Source organism: Lepidothrix coronata, unplaced genomic scaffold (genome assembly GCF_001604755.1).
Source record: "Lepidothrix coronata isolate B3197 unplaced genomic scaffold, Lepidothrix_coronata-1.0 Scaffold252, whole genome shotgun sequence".
Taxonomy (NCBI): domain Eukaryota; kingdom Metazoa; phylum Chordata; class Aves; order Passeriformes; family Pipridae; genus Lepidothrix; species Lepidothrix coronata.
Genome location: NW_016690432.1, coordinates 385,740 through 408,266, shown reverse-complemented (window position 1 = coordinate 408,266; position 22,527 = coordinate 385,740). Strand labels below are relative to the sequence as shown.

The window sequence follows — 22,527 nt, the reverse complement described above, 5'->3', positions numbered from 1 at the left end:
AGGCTTTTATTCTCCCCTCACACTTTTGGCTCTCTGCTCTCACTTGCCCTCCCCTGCACCTGCCTCCATTTAAATTAATTTTTCTTGCATAGTGATGTTTTGAACGGTCACGTTGAAGGGTAACTATTTAAATTTTAAACACCATTATATTTTTTAGGTTATGAAGAAAAGCTGGTTCTGTGCCATGCTTTTTACAATAACTTATCTCTTGTCCTACCAGTTATTGGAGGGACTTAAGAGACAGATACACCACAACCAAGTTCCAGAATGTCAGAATATGTCACAAGTAGACTTGCGCTCCTACCTTTGTGCTGGTTTATTTATGGTTTATTGTGAAGGTTTATTTATTATGCTTCAGGCAAGGCAATAACAATCATGAGCCAGTGTCTCTGTCTCACCCATAAGCATGACCTCATTTTCTTGTGTTACCTCCCACCTCCCGCCCCACATCAGACTCTTCCAATTGCAGCCCTTTATTGTAAGGGAGGCTCTAAGAATTTTCACCAAGTGCACGTTTTCTTCTAGACTCCTCCCAGATTCCATAGCACCGAGGAATAAGGAATAACAACCAGAATGTAAAAGCTCTTATTTTTCTGTTTTGGAAACATTTCTCTAAGGGATGGACAATGTTATTCTCGAATCCTTATGACAAACATGGCAACGCAGCCGTATAATTCTCTGTATTAAAAATTTGTGCCAATAAAACCAAACTTCCTGCTTTTTGCAAAGCATGACTCACATCCTCCATTCTGTTTTGACTGACTGACATAAGAGATCTATTTCAGTCATATGACAATAACTTTGAATCTGACTAGCCATTTATGTGGAAATCAAAGCCCGTTCTTGCAGGGTGGATGGATGTTAAACAGGAATGGTGTTTTACCGAACTCCGCTGAGGATCTGCCTGCTTTTCCCGAATAACTTGCTCTTGGAATAGCAAGACACAGCAGTGAAAGCCCAGCGTGCCACCTCGTGGCTGCCCTGTGCCCAGGGCCATTCGTAGTGCCCTGGAACAGGATCATTTATAGCCTCCCTTTTCCACGAGAATTCAGACCATATGTTGTAATTAACATACCAGCACCCCTGCTGGAGTCTTTTCACAAGCAGAATAAACTCAAGTAATTCTTCATCCAACAGATCAAACCAGAGACAGGCAGGGAGGCAGGTGTTATTCAGAGGAAATGCCACTGAACTGGAGTTTGCAGGATAAAAAATTAGGTCGCAGGAATGTAAATTGCTGGGATGTGACAGGCTCGGGGTGCTGCTGCCAACCAGAAAGAGAGTTTATCTGGGAAGATGAGTCAGAAATGGAAGTGATGGACCATAAGGTGGGAATGCTTCTTTTTGGGGACAGTGGTGTTTTAGGCCAGGGTAGCTTAAGGTGGTTACAAAACTCCCTTTCAGAGAGATATATTAAGTTTGGCTGACTCAGTTCAACCTCACTCACCTGGCAAGAAGAAAATGATTTTTTTCTGGCTGTGTGGCAAGGTGATTCAGCACAGGGTCATGGGAATGCCAGAGCCAGCATAAACTCTGTACCCAGGTTGAGAGGGGATGGTGGCTGAAGGGAAGGAAGAGCAGGATCTTCCCTTTGTGTCAACAACAAGCTGTCAGCTACCATGTAATTTCCTACCCTGTAATTTCAGCCTCAGATGCAGAATTCAGCATCCAGAATCACAGTCACCCTCACAGCTTGGTGGGCTGATCTGCTCCGTTCATCAGTGGAGTTTTCTGGGGGTTAACACCTCACAGGTTTAACAAGCAGAATGTCTGTTCAAATAAAGCAGGTTCAAACACCTCCTCATAATGAAGCAGGGAGGGCTTGACTTGGCTCTGGGAGAGGCTTTCACATGGAGCAAACACAGGCTTGTACAAAAGGACTTGGGGTGTTTGCAAACAGAGCAGGTTGTTTCTGAAATTCACAGAAAAACCATTTCTAAAATGTCCAATGCCATGTTTTTGTGCATAGGCAGGGCTCAGCACACCATAAATGAAAGATTTTCTGCCTTCACTGGAGCTGTAGCTCACCAGCAGATTCAGATAAATTGCTAACAGAAAGCCCATTATCTAGAAGTGGAAATGTTTGTGTTTCCCCAGGCAGAGGTACTGCAAGATGTGTTTCAAGCCAAAACCATCAGCTGTTGCTGTGGGGATATCAACAGGTTTATGAGCCCACACTTCTGGGGGATTTGAGAGATGCCCACATGTAAGGACGGCCTTCCTGAATCAGTGTAAAATGACTGTTCTTTGTTTCAGGTAGCAGTCAAACATTTAGGACACTGAATGGAATAATCATAGAATCATAGAATGCCCTGGGTTGGACAAGACCTTAAAGAGCATCTAATTCCAACCCCCCTGCCAGGGGCAGGGACACATTTCACTAGACTGGGTTGCTCAGAGCTCCATCCAACTTGGCTTTAAACACTCCCAGGGATGGGGCAGCCACAGCTTCTCTGGGGAACCTGTGCCAGGGCCTCACCACCCTCACAGGAAAGAATTTTTTCCCTAGTATTTAATCTAAACCTACTCTCAGTTTGAAGCCATTCCCCCTTGTCCTGTCACTACATGTCACTATATACCCTCCCCAAATCACACATAGTCTCTCCCAAAATCCAGTCAGTTGCTCCTTCACTTTTACCCTTATCACGCCATGGAAGAGTACTGTGCTTTGGACTGATTCTCTCTGAATATATAGGCCACTAGATGTGCATATTTACACTTTAAATGGGTAACTTGCCGGAAAGATCTTTGCCAGACAGGGAAAAACACCGAGCCACTGTATATAACCACGTGCTGCTCTTAATAGCAAGTCACCTGCTCTGTACAGAAAGGTAAGGCCTCACCACACTGAGATAAGCCTGGGTAATGATAATAGAGTCTTTGTTGAAATCCCACCCCATTGTTCAAGGACTAGTGTGTCGGCCCAGGGAAAACAAAAGGAAGTGTTTCTAGTCCTTGAAAATCACAGCAGAATCGCAGAGGTTGGCAACAGAACAAGCCAGCCATGCACAGAATTTAAAAAGAGAAGTCAACAGCAGCTTTTCTGTTGTGCAAATAAAAAGATTATTCTCTACACCATTGTGGCCTGACCTTGGAGTGAGTAGTAAGGGGTAAATACCTGCAATTCTCATTCACCTTGGTGGGATTTCAGCCTGGAGAGAAACTGAGGTGCCTGGGCTTGGTCCTTATGTGGCTCCCAGGACTGAAAATGCTGTTGCAGAAAGACTTCAAGGTTGATCTGCCTCTCTAATATGTTTCAGAAATAATTTCAGCAGATGCCAAGCCAGGATAGAGGGGGAAAAATACGGTACATGAAAAAAAGGGCCTGTGTGCTTCAGGACAGGAGACTTCCATGGGGTTTCATCCTGATCCTCCTGCAGGGCGGGTGAAGGACTAGTGAGTTCTGGTTGATACGTGCTCAGAGGATTGGTGAAAGTTTTAATTTCACAGAATATTCTGAGTTGGGAGGGACCCACAAGGATCATCACATCCAACTCTTAAGCAAATGGCCCATACAGGGATCAAAACCACAAACCTTGTCTTTTTTAGCACCATGCTCTAACCAACAGAGCTAATCTCAGTTTTCATGCTCATGTTGCAACTTCCGAGGGAAATCGTGCTACAAGGTGAAAGTCCAGGAAAGGCACCTCCTCAACTTCCTCGACACCTGTGAGTTACAGTAACCCCCGGGGGGGCTCAGTGCATCGCCTGGGCCGTGCAGGGTCTCCCCCTGCCATCCTCTCTCCACCCCTATCACCTCCATGTGGGACACCTTGCAGGAATGCCTCAACCCCTCCCGCCCTGTCAAGCCCGATCCATAGATACTTATACATGCCTATACATCGATGCAACAAGTTGCTCCGAGGACTCTCGGGCATTGTGGGAGCTGTAGTTCCGCGGCTCGCAGCACTACAAGTCCCATCCTCCCGGAGGAGGGAGAAGGAGGAGGCGGTGGCGGAGGAGGAGGAGGAGAGGAGCCGGCACGGCCCAGGCCTGCAGCCCGTGAGGAAGAGCCCCCCGGGGGCGGGCCGCGGCGGCATGCGGCTCCCCGGCCGGCTCGCCCTGCTCCGCAGCACGCCCCTGGCTGCCCGGCCGCCGGGGAGGCTCCGAGCGGGGCGGGCGGCGGCGCGGCGCGGCTTCGCCCGCGGGCGGCTCGGCGGCACCATGGCAGAGGAGGCCAAGAGACGGGCCGCCTGCGCCGCCGTGGACAAGCACGTCCAGGTGAGGCGGCCCCGGCGATGCTGCGGGGCACGGGGGGCTCAGAGCGGCTGCGGGGGGACGCGGAGCGCCCGGGCCGCGGAGCCTCCCGGGGCGCACGGGCGGACCCCGGAGTGCGCGGAGGGGCTGCGGGGACCCCCCCAAAGCAGAGAGTGGTTCCAAGGTGCAGGGACCCCCCTGAGCACGGAGCGGCTCTGGGGTGCAGGGACCCCCCAAAGCACAGAGCGGCTGCGGGGTGCAGGGGGACCGCCCGATGCACGCAGTGGCCTTGGGGTGCACGGAACTTCCAAGTGCGCGGAGCGGCTCCGGGACGCCGGGGACAGGCTCTGGGGTGCCGGGACCCCCCAATAGACGGAGCGGCTGTGGGGTACACGGAGCTTCCAAGTGCACGGAGCGGCTCCGGGACACCGGGACAGGCTCTGGGGTGCCGGGATGCCCCCCTTCCCCCTCGCCCGCCAATACTCGGGGCGGTGTAGGGGTGAACGGAGTCCCCAGTACACAGAATGGCCCTGGGGTGCAGGGACAGGCTCTGGGGTGCCGGGACCCCCCGCTGCAGGGAGCAGCCATGGAGTGCACGGAGCTTCCAAGTGTATGGAGCAGCTCCGGGGTGCCCGGACAGGCTCTGGGGGGTGCCGGGACTCCCCAGAGCACAGAGCGGCTGCGGGGTGCAGGGGGACCCCACAGTCCACGCGGTGGCCATGGAGTGCACGGAGCTTCCAAGCGCATGGAGTGCATGGAGCTTCCAAGCACATGGAGTGGCTCGGGAGTGCTGGGACAGACTCTGAGGTGCCGGGACACCTCTCCTCCGCCAGTACACGGAGCGGCTCCGGGATGCCAGGACGGGCTCTGGGGTGTCGGGACCCTTCCCCGCCAATTCGTGGAGTGGCACTGGGGTGCACGGAGTCCCCTGTACACAGAGTGTCCCCGGGATGCAGGGACAGGCTCTGGGGTGCCGGGCCCCCCAGTGCACGGAGCGGCTGTGGGGTGCACGGAGCTTCCAAGTGCACGGAGTGGCTCGGGAGTGCCGGGACAGGCTCTGGGGTGCCGGGACCCTTCCCCGCCAATTCATACAGTGGCATTGGGGTACACGGAGTCCCCGGTAGACAGAGTGGCCTCGGGGTGCCGGGACAGACTCTGGGGTGCCGGGACCCCCCAGTGCACGGAGCGGCCGGGGGGTGCACGGAGCCTCCCGGGGCACGGACAGATCCCGGGATTTGCAGAGCGGCTCCGGGCGCAGGGACAGGCTCTGGGCTGCGGGAACCCACAGACTCCAGAATGCACGGAGCGACTCGGAGGTGCCGGGACCCCAAAAAGCACAGAGGGGCCACGGTGTGCAGGGACCCCCTAATGCAGGCAGTGACCATGGGGCGCGCGGAGCTCCCTGGAGCAAGGACGGAGGTTGGGGTGCCCAGAGCAGCTCCAGGTGCAGAGACAGGCTGTTGGGTGCCGGGACCCCTCAATGCACAGAGGGGCCATGGGGTGCACGGAGCCTTCCAGCACATGAAACAGCTCCAGGTGCAGGGACAGGCTCTGGGGTGCTGGACTCCCTGGTGCGTGGAGGGGCTGTGGGGTGCACGGAGCTTCCCAGTGCATGGATGGGCTCCGGGATGCACAGATCCCCCAGCACACAGAGTGACTCCAGGATTCAGGGGCANTGGGGTGCACGGAGCTTCCCAGTGCATGGATGGGCTCCGGGATGCACAGATCCCCCAGCACACAGAGTGACTCCAGGATTCAGGGGCAAGCTCAGGACTGCCGGGACTCCCCAGTACATGAAGCAGCCATGGGGTGCCCGGAGCCACCCAGTGCATGAACAGGCTTCAGTTTGCACGGACACCTCCAATGCATGGAGCAGCCCTGAGGTGTGTGGATGGGTTGTGAGGTGCACGGACAACCCCACTTGGAACATGGACAGTCCTGGAGTACGAGGATGGACCCTGGGGTGAATGGACAGAGCCACTTTCTCCTTTGTTTTGGACTGTGCTCCTTTAGTTGAAATGAAGGGAGAAAACTACTTTTCCCTTCCGTACTGATCACCTCCCTGGCAGCAGCTCCATGCCTTGCCCAGCTCAGCACCATGCACACTGATTTGGGGTAGCGTCTTGCACCTCCAGACTTTCACCGTGCACCCTCCTGCGAGCTGGGCTGTGGTGGGAGTTCAGGCTGATGCTGTGCCCTGCTCCTTTCTCCAAGTCCAAGTCCAAATGCTCTGCCGCTGCACCCTGTTTCTGAGCACCCAAGCAACAGCCTCAAACCAGGTAGTGGTGTCCTGTCCTCTGCAGGGAGGGGAGTGCAGCAAGGGGCTTGAATGTCAGATAGGACTGGAGCTGCTCGAGGTTTGGCACAGCCTGATCATGAAGGCTTGGAGGATCAACGGTTAACGTCCCGCAGGGGTTTATCACAGTGTTTGCTGTGCAAGCCCTTTTGCAACAGCAATGATTAAACCAGGGTGAAGAGTTGCTGCCAAGGAGTTAGATATTAGCAGTTGGGGGGGGGGAAATTCCCTTCCCCTTCCTGCTTCCTCTCACGAGGTTAGTGTTCTGAGGTTCAGTTGCTGAGGGCTCTCCGTATGTCCTATAAAAGTTTGGCTTGTTTTGCAGCCTTGTTCCTCTGAGCAGTCTGTCCCTGCCTGAGAGCACACCCTGCCAGGCTAACATGATCAAAAGTAGTTTGTGGGGTGGGGGAGCCTGGGGGTTCTGACAGCTGCATAAAAATCCCCTTTCTTACCCAAGGCAAGCAAAAATTCTGCATTGAGGGGTTGCGGAAGGAAGTTATGTCAGGGGAGGTTTAGGCTGGATGTTAGAAAAAGGTTCTTCACACCGAGGGTGGTTGGATGCTGGAACAGGCTCCTCAGGGAAGTGGTCACAGCACCAAGGCTGCCAGAGTTCAAGAAGGAATTGGATGATACTCTCAAGCACAGGGTGTGACTCTTGGGGGTTGGTCCTATGCAGGGCTAAGGGTTGGACTCAAGGAGCCTTGGGGGTCCCTTCCAACTCGGCATAGTCTGTGATTCTGTGACTTTTGTTGCAAGTTGTGGAGCCAGGGCACAGCTGCTGCTGCCAGTTATCCTGAGCTCAGTGCGCCTTTTATTTGGGGTAAAGCCAGGACTTTTCCTAGTGACATAGCTGGCCTTTGTGGTGTTTTATGGTCAAGCAAACTTAGGATAATGTTTCTCCAGCTGATTGAAGTTCAGTGCCCAGCTAATGATGCTGATTAAGTAAATAAGGCAGTGTCTGGGGCAATACCTCAATGCTTGTTGTGCAAGTTGGCTTGAACCGGTGGTGGAGAAGCAGGTTAGAGTCAATGCCAAGGAGTTGGATGGTCTTGGCTGTCAGTTTGCACTCTCAGGGTGCAACTGCTCTTTGTAATGGATAAGTTTGTGTTTGGTTGTTAGTTATCACTGTTAACCAAGGGAGCAACCTTATCTCCCAATACAAAGCTACAGGCTTCCTTCCTTGCACAGCAGGGGTGTGTGAGAGAAGCCATTGACTTCAGGGTTTGGTTCTGCTGGACAAATCTCTCTTGCTTAACTGTGCTGAAAATCCGTGGCACTGGGGGCTTGGTGCTGGGTGAGGGTCCTCTCTTGGCATCCTCCTTCACACCCATCCGTGCCTGTGCCAGCACAGCAGCTCCTTGTGCACCCTGTGGCAGGTGTAAACCTGAGGGTGGGTGGAGGGATTAGGAGAGGAGAACTTGTTTCTCTTTATTTTTTTTAATTAAAGCCAGGTTGTGTACCCACAGCACTTGTCCACAGACAGCTGTGGGAGTGGAGTTTCTGCATTCTGGAGCAGACACGGAGATGACCAACCTCAGAAACCATGGGCTGTGAGGCCATGACAGCTCAGAGGAGCAGGGCTGCCACAGGGCTTGGGGCTTTAGAGCTGTAAGCTGCTTGGGGAGAGCTGGCTTTGCATTTATACAACACCTCTGAAGGCAGGCCTTGCGAGTGCCTCCGTTAGAAATGAAAATACGGGTGAGAACTCAAGGTCCTGCTGCCCCAGAGGGGACTGAGCAAGCTTTGGGCTTTGCTCTATATTTATCTCTTGCTTTTAGCAGGAACTCTTTGCTCTCTAATCTTGGAAACTAACGCTGGACCAGTCCACCCCTGTGCCGATACTGCTCGATGTGTTGCCTTGTCAGCTTCTGTAATGCTGGGCAGTGTCTTTAGGCCCTTGAGTTAGCTGAGAAAATGCTGTGGTTGCTGCCAGCTTCACCCATACGTGGGTCCTCAGCTGTGCTGTGTCTCAGTGCCTTGGTTTTGTTTGCTGGGGTTTTGGTAAGCAATCTGAAATGTAATTTTTTTGCATGAGGTGCTGCTCCTTCAGTGCTCTGCTTCTTGCCAGTGTTTGCCCTGCCCCTGTTTTTAAAAGTGGATGTTTTTTGTTTGGTTTTGGCCCTGCTTTAGCTGGGGTTGGAGCTGCGGAGGGAGAGCTGGGAGGTGCAGTAAGGCAGGAGTTGTGACAGTATCTGTTTAGACTGACTTTAAACTGTTTTTCTGGGAAATCCACCTTGTCCAAGCTCATACTGTCACCTAAGGGAGAGTGCTTTACCCCTCATCACTGATCAGTGGATGAGCTGGGACCCTTGTGAACTCTTCCCCTTTCATTACAGTGGAGTGGCTGATGCTGAGGCTCTTTCCCCATCCCTTTAGGGCACCCAGCTGCTCCAGGAAGCTGTCCCACACTACAGAAATGAAGGCAAAGAGAAGAAACTGCCCCTTCCCAGATTGAAACGAGTTTCTTGGGAACACTGGTACTGCCCATGTCCTGCCAGCCTCTGTGTAGCTTTGCTTGCCCCTTGGCTGGCTGTGCTTGGCTCTGCCTGATGGGCTGGTGGAAATGAGAAGCCTCTGGAGCTGTTGGGTTTCTGCTGGCAATGCTGCAGGTGTGCAGCTCTGACCTGTTGCTTTGCCCGTCTTTTGCAGAGCTGGCGAGGGCTGGGCTCTAAGCTGAGTCTGGTTTTGTAGATCTGTTTTCTTTAAGCTTTTAACCTGCAGAAGCAAGAGAAATGAGTAATCCTGGGGGAGTGTGACCTATCTTGAACTCCACCTTTCCAGGCAAAGTAGCATGCCAGAAGGACTTTAGCTGGTTGAAGTGCTGCAGGTGTGGCTTTTTCCACAGCTGCCAAACTCTGGATTTGCTGCACATGGGGAAAGAGCTCCAGATCTGCCCAATGTCCAAGAGATAATGCACAACAGCTCTGTGCCTGCATCTCTGGCTGGCTCCAAGTCTTTTTCATGTGAAGTCTCTGTAGTGATACTGGACTTCTTTAAGTCAATTTAAGCTTTGGATCCCATCCAAAGGAAGGGAATTACATTGAAAATGGAAAAAGGCTACAGGGAGTGGGAGACTGAGCTGATAATAAACAGAGATTTATGTGGCAGAGGAGACGTCTTGCAGAAGTAACACAAGTGCACCCATCCACCCTCAGTCTGCAGCACCCTTTAGGAGCGTACCTGTGTTACAGATGAGACAGTAACAATCCTTCTTAAACCAGACCATAAGCAGAGAAAGGCCAGGATGGAGCTGTAGTTAAAATTTGATCCTCTTCATCACATGCTGCCAGGCTCACCCACCTTCAGAGTGTTGCTGGACTCTCATATAGGCAGTTTTACACTCTGTTTTGGAGAACAGTTTTTATTATCCACAGGAACAGCTGCTGTGCTCTCTGCTTTGGCTGCTGGTGCATCTGTGCTGTTTACTAACAATATAGTTGGCAGCAAACCCACCCAGGCTTTTACTGTTCGGCTTCCTTGGGAGATGTTATCTTGAGGTTGTTTCCGCTACTTCCTCTGTGGTGTTGTTTGAAACTCACAGCTTTCCGGCAGGAGAGGATGGATGGAGTGCCAGCAACTAGCCATGAGTGTGCACTGAACACCCCGAGATCAGAGCACGGTGGTAATTAGCAAACACATGTTTTTTAATGAGAGGGCAAGTTGCTTAAAACCCCTTGGCCGTGGACCACGGTCGTGTCCTCGCTGGCACAGCGTGTTCCCTTCCTTGCCTGCAGTGTTGTGTATCGCCTTGCATCTCTGGGCAAGGCTCCTCTTGCATGTGTTTATAATATCAGTTTTACCAGAAAAAGTGGACAGCTTGTGTGCTGAGCCCCCAGTAACAGCTCTCTCTGTCTCTCTTTGATTTGCAGAACAATCAAGTTCTCGGGATCGGAAGCGGTTCTACGATTGTACACGCGGTGCATCGATTAGGTAGGGTGCTCCCCTTGTGCTCCCCTTCCTGGCCCTCCCACCACAAACAGTCCTCTTGTCCATCTGTCCCAATTACTTGAAAAACACACTAAATCATCTGGATGCTGACTTATAGCTCATGCCTTGGGTCATTGTTTGGGATGTTGTTTGCCCCTCGTTACGGACTGCTTGAAGCTGAAGGTTAAAACAGGGCTCCAAATTTATGGCATAGAGAATTCTGAGGAGGTAATGATTTGCCACCTGTTCTGCCCATACAGCCAGGAAAAGCGCTCTGCTGGCACCCACCACAAACTGGAGCTAAACTCCTCGGTCTTATTCCAGCTTTGCCCAGCTCTGCCCAGTGCTGACTTGCTGTGTGGCTTTGGGCCATGCAGCTGCTCTGCTTCCTTTAACCCATTCATCTGTGGCTCACACTGCTTCCCACATCCACCTGATTCACATTGAGGGGCCTGCTGAGGTGTAATGAAAAGGAGGAATGTGAAATCCTCCTGCATTTTATTTATATACCCCACAGCCAGGTTTATCTGCTCGCCCCGGGGACAGGTTTGCTCAGGGTGTGATTCAGAAAATTTCAGTAAAATATTCAAGTGAGGCAAATGCAATTTTGCAAAGTGAATGTGAGGGTTAATTATCCTCATGCCTCATTACAGAGTGTGCAGAGGTTTAAAGTTCCTTTGCAAAGGAACTTTGCACTCAGCCCCAGGGCAGATCTGCTTGTGGGGGTGCTGAACCTTGGATGTCCTTGGATGTGGAACAGAGCAGCTGTGGGTGCCATGGCAGGTTGGGAGTGCAGGATCAGCCCTGTTGTTCTTGGGAGTCTTGCTTGGACACAGAGGGGGAATGAACAGAATCATAAATGTTGGAAAAGACTTCCAAGATCATCGAATCCAACCATTAAGCCAGCATCACCATGTTCACCACTAAACCATATTCCCAAGTGCTGCATCCACACGTATTTTAAACACCTCCAGCTATGAAGATTCCACCACTTCCCTGGGCAGCAGAGTTCAGTGTTTCACAGCTGGGTGGCTCTGCATGGCTGGGGAGTCCCCTGGTGACCTCCAGCTGCCTTGGGCAGTGCCGTCCCACAGCCCACGTTGGGCTGAGGTCTGAGCACAAGGCATCTCTTCACTTTGCAGGGACACAGCAGGGCTGGTGCTGTGCCTGTCCCTTGGCACCCACCTGGCCCCAAGCTCTGTGTGTGTGTGTGATACCCTTTAATTTTCTGGGAGCTGCGGTTCAGCCTTCTGGGTTTGGCTCAGTGTTGCAACCACCCACCCCCGCCCTGAACACAGAATCAGCCTCTAAATAAATGGGTATTGTATTTAAAGAGGAGTGCCTGTTCCAGGCTGCAAATTCTGGCTTTTCATGTCTCCTGACTGCGTTTGCACAGGGATGTGGCTTGTAACAACGTACAGCCTCATGTATTGCATCTTCAGTCCTTCCAGCAGCAGCGTTACCTTGGCTTGCTCTGGTGCTCTTGCTGACTCTCGGGCTATTGGCTTGTGCCTAAGTATTGTAATTACTAAAATAACATTTTGTCCATAATGATATCTTAGTAATAGATTTTAGTCATTTGAGGTTAGCCTCAGGGAGGAAATATTTCCTTCCATTTAATGGAATACTGTACTTTATTAGTCCTTTCCCTGCCATATATTTAAATGTTCTATAATAAATTAATGTGATGTCCCCAGGGCAACAAGCCAGCAAACCTTTCAGACAGCTGCTGGAGCTCTCTGTTTACACGGAGAGCAGCAAAAACCTGTCTAATGGAGTGAGAGAGGGGCGAGGGACTAATTTCCCAGGTGAGGATTTGCTGATGGGGCTCCTCTTCTGCTGGAGACATAAAGGTTAATGGCTCATGGTGGCTTGGGTTGAGCCAGGGTGGGTGTTTGAACATTTCTAACTGTTGAAACTGAGCCTCAGTCTAAGCAGGGTGGCACCTGTTTGCATTTTGAGCGTGACTGAGTTATTTGCAAGCCAAGCAAGTAATTGAAATGAATCAGAGGGGCTGCTCCAAACTGAGATTTCTTAAAGTGAAAGTTGGTGTGTTTTTTCTTTCTATAATGAACAAACCAAGGCTTCTGCTGTTTTTTTCCCTGCAGCTGAGCGGGTTAAAGAGGAAAACCTGACAATTGTCTGCATCCCTACGTCTTTTCAGGTGAGCACTTTCCTCCTTTGCTTTCTGCCATTCCATTATGGAGTGGATCTTTCCATTGGTGAGTTAACCAAAAGCACTGGTGAAAGCAATCGTGATGCAGCCTGCAGAGAGATCCCATGGAGGTGATGGTGCTGTGTTACCCTGACCTGAACTCAGGGGTGCCCTAGGGCACCAGTGAACCAGTGTGGTAAGGCTGGTTGTGTCAGGGTTGGTGTGTGGCTTCCTCTGGATCCCACTTGCAGGAAAACACTGTTTAGTGGTGAACCAGACTCGTAATGCAAAGCTCACTGGAGACTCTTTGAGTCTGTATCAAGCACTGAAAGCCTTAAAGAATAATAGCGAGCTCCTCTGTTTTCAGGAGGAGCTTAAAATGCTTCAACTGGATTTTATAAGAAATTGCAGAAGAGAAATTGGCTTAACCTTTCCTTTGCTGCACAGCTTTTGCAGGAGTGGTTCATACCAAGCCAGATGTAGAGAGGTTTGCAGGGAAAGGGGGAATCTGGCTTGGTGGTGAAATGCAGAGCTGCTGGGGAAGCTTCTGAGCTTCTTCCACGCCTTTGGCAACTGGCTTTGGTCTCTTTGCCTCAGTTCCCTGAGGTGGGAACATCCCTGTGGGCAGGGAGAGGTGTCATGATGGGGACCACACAGGGGGGTTTTCAGGGCTGGGTGGCAATACCCTGCTCAAGGAATTGGGTGTGTCCTTCTCATAGTCCTGGTGTGGACCTGGGGATTGTACTTTTGTCACAACGGTGTCACTGTGAGGACAGTCCAGCAGTGCAGGAGAAGGTGCAGAGCCTGTGCTGTGAGGTTTTCAGGAAAGAACTGAGTGGGTAAAACCCTGAGCAACCTGGTAGCTGACCCTGCTTTGACCTGGAGGTTAGATAGCGACCAACCTGAATTATCCTAAAATCTTACGAAAACTTAACATGCTCTTACCCTGCAGATGTTTAAATGTGAGTGTAGAGTGACAGGACTCTCTGTCTTCCCAGCTGTTGCAAGCATCCAGTGGCCAACTGGAGTATAATGCAAGGTGCTGCAAAGGGCAAAAAGTGAAAAAAAAAATTTTTTTTTAGCCTGTATCACTACTTCTGTTGCATATATGGACTTGTGGTGAGAGTCTTGTCTTCAAACTGTCTAAAATTCTTCCCATCCTGTTATATTCCCATCCTGTCATATTCTCATCCTAATACCATGTTCCCTTTGAACATAGGCAAAGTGCTCTGAGTTCAGCCTGTAGGTCTTAAAGAAAATTGATAAAGCTCCTGTACTGAACGTGAGCTGGAGCCTGTCCTGCCTTGAATTGTCGCTGTAGTTCATTTACCGCTACAGAGCTTCTTACCCGTAAAACAAAATTGTTGCTGTTAAAGGGAAGAGATAGATCCACAGCCAATATCCCCAGCATGGGGCTGCCTCGTATCTTTTGCAGTCTCTTAGACCTCAACCAACTCCTACTGAAGCGTTCCCAAGTCAGCAAAACAGCATCTTATTTTCACTACGTACAGGTGTAAATGGCTGCCTGAGGTCACTGGCAAGGAAGAATTGGTTTCAGTGGGCTTTTATACTCCTCCCTTCCCTGTTGTCAGGTTGGGTTATTCCACCACCACCAGTAAAGCTAGAGCCGGGGTAAGTATCTGTCCCTTGGCTTTTGCGTGGTTTCTTTTCACCTGGACGTGTGCCCAGAGCACGGAGTGGGACTGTTCCTGGCAAGTGCTGTGCAGTTACCACCACCTTTCCCCCAGTTGTGGGAGCTCTGCTTTTGATTCCTGCTGGCCTTGCAAGCAGAGCCTGAGGAAAGCCAAGACACCTCGTTTCCACACTTGCTGACTCTAAGCCTGTTCAGGATCTGGCCTGCATGTGCAGCACCGTGTTTTTCAATGCTTTCAATTCCCAGATCCCTGAAATCTTCTTTATGTGGACACCATGTGATGAATGTCAACCCACTGATTTTTATTCCTTGTATTTTGTGAGTCCTTAGGTTCCCACAGCCCCTGGGTGTTAGAGCTGCATGCTATGAAATGCCATGTTAAACTATCGAAATCATATCTCATTGCCAGGAGTACCACCTGCTAATTCTAACAGTTCTGGGATGCCAATACATGTGACTGATGCACTTTGTTAGTGTTGGTGGGTAAAATCCAAGGGAATCAGTTGATCCAGGCTGTCACACTGGGCTTTCTTGGTCCAGCTACAGCATGATGGCAAGTTTGGACTCGAGCAGAGTCTGTGCAAGGAGGGAGTCTCTCTTAGATGATAATTTGTTACACAGAAAATTCAACCAGTTCAGGATTCTGCAGATGACACCAAGTTGGGTGGGAGTGTTGATCTGCAGAGGGATCTGGACAGGCTGCAGAGATTCCATTGGGCTGAGGCCAATAGAATGAGGTTCAACAAGGCCAAGTGCCTTTGGTCACAACAACCCCATGAGAGCTCCAGGCTGGGGGAAGAGGGGCTGGAAAGCTGCCCAGCAGGAAAGGACTTGGGGGTGCTGGTCCCATAGTGGCTGAACACGAGCCAGGAGTGTGTGCCCAGGTGGCCAAGAAGGCCAAGGGCATCCTGGGTTGGATCAACAGTCGTGTGACCAGCAGGACCAGGGCAGTGATTCTTCCCTGTCCTGGGCACTGGTGAGGCCACACCTTGAGTGCTGTGTCCAGTTCTGGGTCCTTTGGGGCAAGAAGGACATTGAGGTGCTGGAGCATGTCCAGAGAGGGGCAACAGACCTGGGGGAGGGTCTGGAGCACAAGTCCTTTGAGGAGCAGCTGAGGGAGCTGGGGGTGTTGAGCCTGGAGAAGAGAAGGCTTGGAGGTGACCTTATTGCTCTCCACAACTCCCTGATGAGAGGTTGTAGCCAGGTGGGGATTGGTCTCTTCTCCCAAGTAACAAGTGACAGGGCAAGAGGAAATGGCCTCAAGTTGTGCCAGGAGAGGTTTAGATTGGGTATTAGGAAAAGTTTCTTCTTGAAAAGGGTGGCCAAGCACTGGAACAGGCTGCCCAGGGCAGTGGTGGAGTCCCCATCCCTGGAGGTATTGAAGAGGCGCGTAGATGTGGCACTTGGGGACAGTGTTTAGTGGTGACTGTGGCAGTTCTGGGTTAATGGTTGGATTTATGATATTAGGGGTTTTTTTACAACCTGAACAATTCTGTGATTCCCGATTTAAACTGAGGGACAGAGCAGAGGGCAGCTCTGGGCACTCTGTGATGTGTTGCCACTAGAGGGAAATACGCAGCCACTTCAGGAAAAGCAGGTCAGAGCCACCAAGTAGCTGTTTCAGGAGCTTCCCAAACTTTTTTCCACACTTTCGAGTTGTGCTTTTCCCCTTTTTTTTTTGTTTATTTCCAATATGAAAAATATTTTCATTGTTAGTCCCACGTTGCTGTGGTGTAAATATTTAATTTTCTTGCTCACATTTTTCAGCCAGAGGAGATCAGAGGGCTGGATGAGTGCAAGGGAGAATGATTTCCGAGCTGAAATAACACAGGACTCAAAAATTCCATATCTGCTTTAGTGCTTATTTGCAAGTAATTCCCACCAAGCTCATGGGGCCTCTTGCTATTTAGTATGGAGAGACCTGAACCCAGGATTCCTGTTGCACCATCTGAGCATTTTAATTCGCATCAGCAGCAGGGTTTTATTTTGATTAAAGTACTCTGGTCTGGAAGCATCATTTTCTCCTTGCTGTTCCTGCTGCTGGCTGCAGCCAGGGAGGAGCAGTGGAGCTCTCCCAGGGAGACCCCATCCTTGCTGGAGCTGGGCAATGACACCACAAGCCTGTTTTCCTTTCCTGCCCCTGGTAAATGATGTTTGCTGTCTTCTTGGTGCACAGGCCCGTCAGCTGATCCTGCAGAACGGCTTAACACTAAGTGACTTGGACCGACATCCAGAGGTAAGTGGGAGTGCAGAGGTGAGACCTCACCTGACCTTCCTCTCGCCTGGTCCTTCATAAAGCATCAGGCTCCTTTGTCCTCCCCTGAGGATGAGTTTGGGCAGCCACACTGCAGAACACGAGTGAGAACTCATGAATTAGGACAAGAGGAAACGGCCTCAAGTTGCACTAGGGGAGGTTTAGATTGGATACTGGGGAAAAATTTCTTTGCTGAAAGGGTGATCAAGCACTGGAACAGGCTGCCCAGGGAAGTGTTGGAATCACCATCCCTGGCACTGTACAAAAACCACATAGATATGATGCTTAGGGACATGGATTAGTAGGGACCTGGCAGTGTTAGTTTAGTGTTTGGACTCAATGATCTTAGAGGGTCTTGTCCAACCTTAAGGATTCTATGATTCTAACAAGCTTAGTTTATTTTTTCCCCCAAGCCTTAGTCTTGTCCTAGTTCTTGTCCCTTTAGATGGCAAGTAGGTTGCTGGATTGTGTTTTCTCCAGGTGTTAGGCATCTCATCCAGACTGAGGCTTGCTGGCCTGAGGCAGGGATATTGTGCTGCTGAACTGTTGCCAGGATTTTCCCTGGGAAAATCTTGCCTGCTGGTCCTTAGATGACGCTAGAGGCTGATGTGATGTGCCTTGCAGGCCTGCAGTTGGTTGTAGTTTCTCTTCCTCCTCTTCTCACATGCCTGTGGGTTAGAGTGGCTTCTCCTTTTCCCACAGCTTGACGTTGCCATTGATGGAGCGGACGAAGTGGACTCTGACCTCAACCTTATCAAAGGTGGCGGGTGAGCCCTGCTGTCTGTCTGTCTGTCTGTGCATGGGGCTGGTGGGTGGGGGCCTCTGTCTGCCTGTGGATCTCTCTGGGGTGGGCTGGAGAGGCTGAGGGGACCCTGTGCAGGGCTGTGTGTGCACCCACTGTGGGAGATGGCCCCTGACCAAGGGGGTGTGCAAGGAACAAGGGGGATAAAGTGGTGTGTGAGGATAAGGAGAGGGGCAATGGCAGCACCAAAACCAGCAAGTGTGTGGTGGAGGGGACTGGACTTTGAGGCTATCAGGCACAGTGAGGAGCAGTCTGATGTTTCCTGGTTTTATTTTTATTTTTTTCCCCCTTGCAGTGGCTGCTTGACACAGGAGAAGATAGTTGCAGGATATGCAAAGTGCTTCATTGTTATTGCGGATTACAGGTGAAAATACTACCATTATACCTCTGGGAGGATTTGGATGGTCCTGTGTTAGGCCATTATTGTCCCTCCAGTGGGTCAGGGGAGCAGGAATAGGTGGAAATGAGCCTGGCTCACAGTGCTTCAGCATTTCAGTTTCTCTTTTTTTCTTAATTTTCAACTCAGCAGGCCTGCTTGGGAGTGAGCAGAGCTTGTGGGCAAATGGCTGCTCTGCTGTCTGAGCTCAGTGATTGTCAGCACAGGATAAATTTCCTGTTCTGTACAAACAGCCATGGGGCTGTGGGAAAAACAACTCCTGTCCTTGTCCAAAACACGTCAAAACAGGGCTTGTGAGTCAACAGAGCATCATGCATTAAACAGGCTCCTCCTGTACATGGGCACATGTGAACTGACCACTGTGTCCTCCAGGGCCTTGTGCCTGAAGGGTTTGCAAGAGAGACTGGGGTGATGTTAACATAATGTCCAACACCAATCCCACCTCAAACTGTGTCCTCAGGAAAAAATCAGAGAACCTTGGGGAGCAATGGAAGAAAGGAATTCCGATTGAGGTCATCCCCATGGCTTATGTCCCTGTCACCAGAGCCCTGACCAGAAAATTTGGAGGTGTGGTGGAGCTGCGGATGGCTGTCAGCAAAGCAGTGAGTGCCCCTATCAGCCCTGCTGCCCCAGAGGAACCACCTGAACGTGGGCAAATGCAGGACCAGAGTTCTAGCCTTTCATCTAGTGGAATTCTGGGCTTTCACTCCCAGAGAGGCATCCTGTGTTATTTCTCCCAATTATACCTTGGTTAATGAACTGTGTGTTTAGGTGTTCAGACCTCTTTGAAAGCCTCTCTGTCTCACATCTCCTAAAGAAGCATCTCAGAGCAGGGAGCAGAGGGATTGCCAGTCTGGGTCTGAGCTGCTGCTCTGTGGGGATTTTGGGGTGCTGGAGGGCAGTCTGTGCTGCCAGAGAGGGTCTTGAGCTGGGGGGCAGCTCATGCTGGGTGATGGTTGTTGTGGACTGCCCTGATTTACTTGAATGATGAGTCTGTTGCAGAGGGGATGGCTGGTCCCAACGAGGGCTGTGACTGTCCCTGGCTGGGCTCAGGAGACAAGGAGCTCATGTCATGACAACTGGGTTTGCTTCCCAGGGCCCTGTGGTGACAGACAACGGGAACTTCATCCTGGACTGGAAGTTTGACAAGGTTCATCAATGGAGTGAAGTGAACAGTGCTATAAAAATGATACCAGGTAGTTTCTGTGATTTTTTTAAAAACCACAAAAGCTGGCTAAGGTTTGGTCTGTGCTAGGCAACCTGGACTGTGGGAGCTCCCCCCTGGATACAAGGAAATGTGTGTGTGTTTACTGCCCTGCTGTGGGTCCCTACATTTGTTTCTATTTGAGAGATCTGTCAGCTGAATTGGCACAACTGTACCCACGTGGCTTTTTCATACGGTGATGAAAACATGGGCTGATGGTGGTTGATGTTGACGCTGTTTCCCATTAGGCACAACAGTCCTGTGCTCTTCCTTACTCTCCTTAACTCTCCCATTTAGAGAGTCGCTTTTAGTGGAAACACTGGTGGACTCTGGAGGGAGGATTTGGACTGTGTTATGGTATTTTCCAGTTCTGCATCCGATTTCCAATGGGAAGCCCTACAGGCTCACTTTGCTGTGGGGATGCAACGTATCCAAGTTCTTGCTGTGCAGAAGCAGCAGTGGTTGATCCCTCTGTTTGTAAACAAAACAGCCTCTCTGCAAGGACTCCTGCCTTGCACGAGACCTGCTGCCCAGGCCAGAGTTGCTTCTGGACCAGCCAAGTCTGCCTGGGGGCACTGGCACTCTCTGAACTTCAGGGAAGCAGCGTCTGGATGTCTGTCTGGTTATCTTAAGCAAAGTCTGCTCTTCATCTGGTCCGCTTTTGAATACATGTTGTATCTTTTATCTTTGGGTATATCCTAGGCCTGCCTGGCCCTGAAGTTCATAACACAAGTGCTTTCACTGACTGCTCATGTGTTGTCAGAACGTGCAGGAACACGTTGGGATCCTGTTGCACAAATCCCAACACCCCCACAAAGCAGCAATATATTGTCCTGGCACCACAATTAAAACACAGGAGCAGGCAGAGGCCATGGGTGTAGGCTGGGTGAAGAGTCACCAGTTGCTTTTGTTCAGTGGCTTTGCTTCCCTCAACGGTGCTTATAAGCTGATTTACTGAAAATACACACATTTTCTTTTTCCCTGCTCTAGGAGCAAACTGCCAGGATGCTGCTTCTGGCAGTAGATGGCAGGTTCAGACCTTTGGCAGAAGCAGATCTACTCAAACCAGTGACTGATCCAAATGAACCAGTGACTGCTGCTGGTCTGGGCTGTCCCTGGTGCTCCTTATCCTAATCCAGTTGCTTCCCAAGGCTGTACAAATGCCTGTATCATTAGAGCTGTTTTTGTGCAAGAGGCAAACGGTGGCTGGTTATGCTGTTTGCAAATGAAACAGCAGGGACTTCTTCCTTGCATTTCTTTGTGGTGGAGAAAGGAATGGGAAATGATGGGACATATTCCATCGTGTCTGTGTGGAGATGGTCTCAGCACTGTTTGCTGCTCAGAAATGGACCTTCTGAGGGGAGAAGAGCATCTTCCTGACACAGAAGTGGATGAGCAGAACTGTTAAAGCCTAAATACATTGGTGGTAGCAGGGCTCTGGCCACCCTGTGGTTGTGGTAGCTCTTGTCCTCCCTTTCTATCCACCTTTCTGGCCTCTGGCTGTGTCTCAGTGATCACTGGGAAGTTCTAGTTCACCCCACAATTAAATGCAACCACAGGTACATTTGCAAATGGGTGACAAATTGCAGAGGTAGCATCAAACCTGCAGAGTCTTAACATTTGAACAAGTGTTATCCAGGTGTTCTCCAACAGGATGATCTTTTAAATGTGTTCAAAGGCAAAGGGAATAATCCTGTGGGTGCATGTGTAGCTTCCTCTTGCTCCTGTGAGTCACCAGGTGGCTGAAAATGCCTCACTTGTGGTTGTGTTGGTGTGATGGGGGTGTCTGGGGTGGTGTGAACGTTGAGGGAACTTTGGGAGTTGTTTCTCAGTCTCTGGAGAGTTTCTCCAGCAGCAGAGGGTGGCTGCATGGGAAAGACTTCCTGGAGGCTCCCTGTGTGGCTGATAGAACATCCCCCAGTGTTGGACACTTCTCCAAACCTCTGATGGAGGGACTGGTGCCTTTTAATGAACAAAACGAGGGGCAGAGCAGAGGATCCAAGTGAAGGGGTGGCTCTGGCATTAACCAGCACGTGACCTCTCGTTCCCCAGGTGTGGTGGAGACGGGGCTGTTCATCGACATGGCTGAGGTGGTGTATTTTGGGATGGAGGACGGCTCAGTCAGCGTGAGGGAGAAGCAGCCTCGCTGACAGGGCTCTGCTGGCTCTGCCTTGCCTTCAGCCCAGTTGGATTCAGCTGTTGTAAAGGTGCCAACCCGATGTTTTGCCTTAACAAGCAGCGGTTATCGCAGGAGACTGATGGGAAGCTGATCAGAATCCGCTGATGTGTTACTGAATGTCTTTTTATAAAAAAAAACAGGCAAACAAATGAAAAAAAAAAAGAATCTATTTCTATATATATATTTTTACTTTACAGGAACGTTGTCCTTTTTTAATGAATCATTTAAACAAATTGCTTTAATGTTTTTATTTTCTTTTCTAAGAAATACTTACCAAAAAGAGTACTCCCTGGTTTTGTGTTTGCTTTTTTTTTTTTTTTCTTTTTTCTCGAAGAGAACTTGAACCCTTCTGGTTGCTCGGAGGGCTTAATGATTGAGGTCAGAAATACAATCCTAATGCATCATTCCTAACCACCCTGGCTGGGAGGGTGACGTACGTAACAGGAGCACATCCAGTTGGGACCTGCTGATGCCTTATTTGGAACCTTTTTGGTTCAGTATTTTATGCCTTTTATTTTTCTATACCACTGTTTTTTAATAGTTCAGGATGTCTAGTTGTCCTCTGTGCACATGACAATTATCTGAGCCTAGGGTGATCTCTACATCCCCCTCTCTGGGACACTAATAAGGGCCTTTTCCTGGCCTCTGTATGGAGGAGACACTCATCCTTTGAGCCAAATTCTGCTCTCATTGATTCAGTACCTCTGATTAAAGTCTGTCCTGTAGCTGGAGATGTTTGGGACTTCATCCTTGTAAACAGAGAGCAGAACTGGGTCCTGGATCAAGTTTACAGGAGCATATTTTAGCAGCTTAGGGCAGCGTGGAATACTGTTCAGTGGCAAATGATTTGGTTTGGAATGAAGGTTAATTATCACCCCTCACAGCTGGTTGATTTGTGGAAGGACATAGCAGAACGCACAGGAAAACGGAGTCTTCCTGCCTCAATTTTCCACATGTAGCAGGAGAGAGACACTCGTTAAATATCTCTTTTTCAGTGTGTAGGTGCTTTGCATGGTTCTGATGTTGAAATGCAAGCCCTCTTTTTGTGTTTTAGACACTGAAATAAAAGAGCTGTCATACCAGACTTGGTTGTAATTTGTTTCTTAAAGTAACTTATTTTGTGGACAATGGAGCAGATCATGGTCAGAGTAACTTCTGCTGTAATTTGCCCTTTACAAGAGCCCTCCCCACCCAGGCCAAATTCACCCTTCTGCATTTGATTTCTTTTTGCTTAAGGTAAATACATTATTTACAACTAACCAGATTATCTGGTCAACACTTGTTATCTGCAGTGCTTGCCTCAATAGAGAATGTCTTAAATTTGCACATCTAAAACTTGTGCATCTAAATGCAGATCTTTTTTTTTTTTTACAAAAAGGAGGTAGTTTTACATTTTTAGATCTTCCCCTTCCCCTTCCTGCACATTTATTCTGTTAATTCTGAAGCACTTTTAGAAAGTAAC

General features: G+C 50.2%; 1 protein-coding gene across 2 annotated transcripts; it reads left to right on the top strand.

Annotated features, from left to right (window-relative positions):
• The first annotated feature begins 3,732 nt into the window (after positions 1-3,732).
• RPIA (ribose 5-phosphate isomerase A) lies at positions 3,733-22,149 on the top strand. 2 transcript variants are annotated; one of them, XM_017835249.1, is made up of 10 exons: positions 8,082-8,494; positions 10,363-10,423; positions 12,118-12,228; positions 12,529-12,584; positions 16,406-16,465; positions 17,186-17,250; positions 17,581-17,649; positions 18,143-18,284; positions 18,779-18,878; positions 20,939-22,149. In XM_017835249.1, the coding sequence occupies exons 1-10, from the start codon at positions 8,408-8,410 to the stop codon at positions 21,034-21,036; spliced, it is 849 nt and encodes a 282-aa protein (XP_017690738.1). In that variant the 5' UTR covers positions 8,082-8,407; the 3' UTR covers positions 21,037-22,149. The 2 variants fall into 2 exon arrangements, with proteins under 2 accessions (XP_017690737.1, XP_017690738.1); XM_017835248.1 differs by lacking the exons at positions 8,082-8,494; positions 12,118-12,228 and adding an exon at positions 3,733-4,221.
• Positions 22,150-22,527: the final 378 nt, after the last annotated feature.